Below are 6,000 nucleotides of genomic sequence, written 5' to 3' on the forward strand. Positions count from 1 at the left end.
CACATACTTTTAGATCCTACACATTATACACTCTTAATATCTTAAAAAAAGCCAATACCTGTTTACAAAAATTAGCTATCTAATATCTTAATACCTTGATTATAGATGATCATTACAATTTACAGTCATGAACAAAATTGATGCACAATATATATATATACAGGCACATACCAAAAGTATATATATATATATATATATATATATATATATATATATATATATATATATATATATATATATATATATAACAATAGGTCTTTTGAAGTATTGAGTCGGACAGGTTAAAATAATTAGTTACATCTACTCTGATAATAGGTCCATTACAAACAGCTCCTACAGTTTAAACTACACTGACTGTGTAGGTGGTGCTTATACTATACTATCCATTAACAAAATTTGACAGATTAACACAAATGTTCATCTGTTGTGGTGTTAACACATTAACCCCTGGAGGTTTTTGTCGTTTTCGCCTGAAATTTGAGTAGGAAACACATTTTGAAAGCTATTTCTGAATACATCATAAAACACCAACTTCCAGGTGATCTTCCAATAACATACTGCCTAGTTGTATTAGAAACATTTTTCATTGGCTATTTGGCTCATGCATGAGCAGAAGGGTAAAAGTTGGAGTTCTTTTTTTCCTTTTTTTTGTTTACTTAACAGACCCATTATTTTCAGATTGAGACCACTCTTTATTCCAAATTCCCATCTTATCCTAATTTGTGCAAAGATTCATCTGTCTGTTTGCAGTTCATACTGGTCTGCCTTAGATCTGAGACTAAAATGTCTAAAATCCGGACACAAAATCGGATTCTGACCACAGGCAAATTTCGGGTAGAAAAAAATCGGGTCCAAAAAATGAGGTTTTTCCCTCTGTATTTTGCAGTGCAACCAGAAATTTCAGATTTTTTTGTATCATTGCAGAGCTACATCTGTATACCTTTCTATAATACTACCCACTTTAGTGTATCATACATGACCTTGACACTACAGAACTCGGCAGAAGGTTACTACCTCCTGCAACTTAAACTCGTCACCAGGGGTTAATGTGTTAATGATGTCAGTCCTGAAGACATACAAAAGTGGTATCCCTAAGCTCTGAGAAAAATGTATTTGTGAAATGTTTCACTGGCCAAAGTACGTTTTGAACAAATGATATTGAGGTATAGCAATTAATATATTACAGGTATTAAAACTATCACATTTGAAAGACTCAAGTTAATAGATTTGAGTAATACACATATTGATTTGCATCTTTTGGCTACAGTGTAAGAAAAAGACATTTCTGTACAAAAATGGTTAGCGATAAATAGGTACAGAGTTCTAATTTGAATTTATTATTCCATATACGGTAGTAATTTTTTCATGGGTTTCGTGGTTGCTGAAAACTGAGAATTTGAAAACCTAATGAACCATGACCTACAGCTGAAAAAATAATATTGCTCACCTAATATACAAATTTAAGCGTTAACTTAAATATCATTTTACACAAAACCATGAAAGTTGATCCCCATAAATTTAATTCATTCACAGGGTTGTTTTTCAAAAAGAGATACAACAAATGAAAAATACAATCTTACATGCTGACAGTTCCCACATGAAATATTTCAGATGAGACGTTAGGAAAGGACTGCTGAACAAGTTTTCTGTAAAATAAAACAATAGTGATAGATCAACAAGGTAGGCTTCTGTGTTTTGCAAAAATGAATTCGTATGTTTCGGCTGATGAGTGCTTGCAAAATGGATTTGTATGAATTGGCTGATGCAACTGGTTGCAAAATGGATTTGTATGTATTGGCTGATGAGACTGGTTGCAAAATGGATTTGTATGTATTGGCTGATGTGATTGGTTGAAAAATGGACTTGTATGTATTGGCTGATGTGACTGGTAGCAAAATGGATTTGTATGTATTGGCTGATAAGACTGGTTGCAAAATGGATTTGTATGCATTGGCTGATGAAACCAGTTAAAAGTTTTGTGTAAATAGATTTTACATGTACTGTATGATGTAACTAGTTAAAAAAGTGATTTAATTTGAATGCAAATCACTTTGTATTTGAATCCGGTTTAGACTTCTAATGATTAGATTATAGTCTGATAATACAAACCCGTTTATTTATACCCCCTACTGATTTAAATAATAAAAACCATTAATGTTATAAAAAGTCCAAGGAACTTAGTCAATTCATTTATTGATTTATAGTTTCTAACCTGACTCTCAATAGAGTGGCCCTAACACCATCATCTTATGCGCATTTCATGCTTAACGGAAGTTTTCAGTGCAATAGACAGACATGCTCGGATCCATTTCCAGTTTCTGGACAAGTCCATTTTCAGCAAAGGGGTGTATTATGACTACATATGTACATACATAAGTCGTCTGCTTCCGATATTTACAATGTCGAATCAAGCAAAGGAAAATGACAATTACGCTTTTCATGTGGATTTAACAAGCGGTTTAATTTCTATGTTCATGTATGCAGAGGGATATAATTCCAAACTCTCAATGTTATGTAATTTACGCAATTATTCAGCATTTGCCAAACAGGATGAACTATGTCATTATGTCATCTGATTGAAATAAACTAGCCTATAGTGTATGCAATATGGCGCCGTGTTAGTATGGAAAGTCCGTTAAACATGAAATGGTGCAGGGGATGCCAGCATTAGCGCCATTCTGGTCACAGTCAGGTTAGAAATTATAAATCAATGATTCAATTTACTTAGTTCTGTGCACTGTTTATCACATTAAATGTTCTTGTTTTTGAAATCGGTAGGTGGGTACAAATAAACGGGGATGTAGAATCAGACTATAGTCAAAAGGAATGCATGCAGGAACAAGTATTTTCATGTGCACAACTTATTTGTTGCTAAAAGAAATAATTATTTATAAGCATAAGAATGAGCATAATATGAATATAAAATTGAATGTAATGATAGTAAAGGTAGTGACCTAATTACTTGTTCAAATGGCTTTCATAGGTTTCATTGATATTTTAACAAACAAGCAGAAAGAATATATCACCAGATTTAGACAAATGCATTGTTACCAATGTTAAATCCTTGATTTAACATGCAACAAGTTTTAATGATGATGATGATGATGCTGTGGGCTTGCATAAAATGTTCTAATCCCTTAACAGATTTTCTAACGAAAGACCATACTTTACCACCTGTAATTAAGGGCAGTAACTCTTGCATAACATAATATAAAGATAACAAGTTGCGTTATACTCCTATATTTAAGGGCAGTAACTCATGCATAATATACTGTAACACTAACAAGATATACAACATATGGTGTGATAAGCAGCATTCTTACACAGTTCCAGCGCAGTTGGTGACAGTTCTTTTAACTGGGTCACACGAACATCCTGTACATAAGGGTGTGGAGTCATGTGTTTCTAACAGGCGGTAACTACTCTTCAGGTATATATAATCGGACCACAGGCCATTCTGTCTGTCATCTGCAATAAGTCAGAAGTTAATGCTTTCTAACCCGTGTGAAAGGAAAATCTTTTCCCTCACACTCTTGTATAGATGCTTTCCGATAAGGTCACTAGCAGATGATATTCTGCCCATTTTGCCTTGACGATGGACAACCTGGCAGTTTCTGTCAATCTATGCGACCACCCAAATGTACCAAATCAACTTGTAAATTACAATTACAGATACTAACAGAAAGCATGACTTGCATTCTATTTATGTATTTTTTTTAATAGTACCTTAAGATTCAATAAATTTACTTCAACTTCCAAACACCATATAAACTCAACGGTAAATCTACCAGCATACCACAAATATAGCGGCTGATGACGTCATTCGGGACCTATCTATTGAGTCTCCCGTTCAGTCAGATTGATTACTTTAGTGTGATCATCTAGGAATATGCAAGACAGTTTGATTTCAACATAAATCATAATGTTCAATATGACTTTCATATTTGCATTTCATTAATGAAAGATATATAGTTCAACGTATTTTTAAATTCATTTTAATCATAAAAATAAAAAATAAAAACATTGCGAGAGACAATGCAGGCGCTGACACCAAATGAAGAAATCTGGTTCAAGGAATTATATTATTTGTCTGTTGTTTTCTTTTTTTTCAAAACCTAAATGGCAACACACTTTTTGTATAAACCCCTTAATCAGGATTCCATGTGCCATTTAAGACCCGAACACAAATTCAGTATTCCTTTGTATTAGTGATAATACTATTCTTACTCAAAAATTCTTGCATTTAAACAATAATATCCCATCCAAATGACTGACAATGTAAAATTCTACCTAAATTATTACTGCTGTTGTCTCTGAAAGACGTATTTAGAAATTCCCAACAACAAACTACAACAACATTTCTGTGAACATTACATTACACCAGGCCTTTGTTCATAGTATGCAGTCTTGAGCTAAACTTATTGTGCAGAACCATTATTTTCACAAAACAAAATTTTTCTTTGAACTACAATGTCCCTGACCTTTGTTTGTTTTACTCCAAAATTAATTGGCCCATTCCAAAGTGCACACTCTCCACGAACCTAGGTCAAGGTACATAATCAAAAACTAATGTTATTGTGTGAAAGCTATCTTTCTTCTTTCAGCCACAATTACAGTGACCTTTATCTTTGACCTTTTGACCTAAACATCACTAGACTTTTTTAAAACCCAAATTGCAAGAACTGAAATATTTTATGTAGAATTTTTCATATTTCAGAAACAGTGGCATTGACCTATGATTTTTTACTTTTTGACCACCAAATCAATAAGCTTCTTCCTTACCTCAAGTACAAACCATCCACAGAGTGTGGTGTTTAACTAATACTGTTGTATAAAAGCAATTTTTCTTCATTCAATCAGTGACATTGACTTTTGACCAGAAATTAATACAGAATTTTTCTCTTTATTAATTAAGGAAACGACACATGCTTATTTTGAGTTACACACGAAATATGAAAGTCAAATCGGACAAGGAACTTTCAGTGAGAATATTGTATTAGATAATTACAGCTCGTACATATAATACTTTAGAAAGCCTCATCACATGACACATACAAATTTGTGAAAGAATTTGAGACTGAATCTAATGCAGGAATTAATTGACCAATCAGTGGTGTAGCATCACAGAAATGGCTAAATCGTCGTTCAATCTAAAGGCATCTCATCGATTCATCAAAAAACCCCAGAAGATGATGCATCATATTTCAAATACGAACCATGAGCATCTTGATAAATTATGGACTGCGTTGGATTGAGCATGACGAATATCCCCACCAAAAAACATTATTATACCTTGTGTATATGCTATGCCTTTGGAGCCATATCTGTCATTCCAGTAACTCTCCGCATACCAGTACTGTGCATTGCAACATCCCAGACATAAAATGGTCAACAAGGCAGCAGCGATTTCCACGTAAAATATATTCTTTAACATATTAAATACTATGTATACTTCTGCCACAGCCTATCTGAAATGGAAAATAAATTTAATTTTGTGAGTATATTTAATTTTAATAAAATTAACAATTTGCATTTGCAATAATCAGTTACCAACCTAGTCACATCTGCGTTATTTTTTATTTTTTATACAAATGATGCAATCATCTGATACTGAGACGGCAGTTATACAGTTTGTTCACTAAGAAACGGTAACTGTCGGGGATTAATTGATTGCATAGATTTGACTGTAATTGACATCACCACAAGTCTGTTATGTTCATTATTTTATTTTTTATTACCGACAGCTAAATTTAATAAACAGGATTTGAACAAAAAATATGTATATAACTAAATTGCATGTAGCAAGTATAAACAAAGGTCACACAGAAAAGCAGTGCTGTAAAATGGTGCAATAAACGGTATAATGAAAGTTACAGAGGTCAGGTTGCAGTTAAAGTTATGTATCCATCATGTTTATAATGAAAATAAAAAGGACCAGCTAACTTGACATACAAACTCTGTCCATACACGTTTTCGCTCATTTTCTACAGCGATAACCTT

General features: G+C 33.0%; 1 protein-coding gene across 1 annotated transcript in view; it reads right to left on the reverse strand.

The window, feature by feature from the left end:
* LOC149785118 (uncharacterized) overlaps window positions 1-5,579 on the reverse strand; it is a 205,924-nt gene extending 200,345 nt beyond the window's left edge. Inside the window, exons 1-3 of the mRNA XM_089978885.1 lie at window positions 5,293-5,579; window positions 3,324-3,468; window positions 1,581-1,646 (exon numbers count right to left, since the gene is read on the reverse strand). Coding sequence (XP_089835011.1) covers window positions 1,581-1,646; window positions 3,324-3,468; window positions 5,293-5,434 — 353 coding nt within the window. The 5' untranslated portion in view covers window positions 5,435-5,579. The remainder of the gene's footprint in view (window positions 1-1,580; window positions 1,647-3,323; window positions 3,469-5,292) is intronic.
* Between the last annotated feature and the right edge of the window lie 421 nt (window positions 5,580-6,000).

Source organism: Sinohyriopsis cumingii, chromosome 13, assembly GCF_028554795.1.
Source record: "Sinohyriopsis cumingii isolate HCF-2022 chromosome 13, ASM2855479v2, whole genome shotgun sequence".
In the NCBI taxonomy this organism is placed as follows: domain Eukaryota; kingdom Metazoa; phylum Mollusca; class Bivalvia; order Unionida; family Unionidae; genus Sinohyriopsis; species Sinohyriopsis cumingii.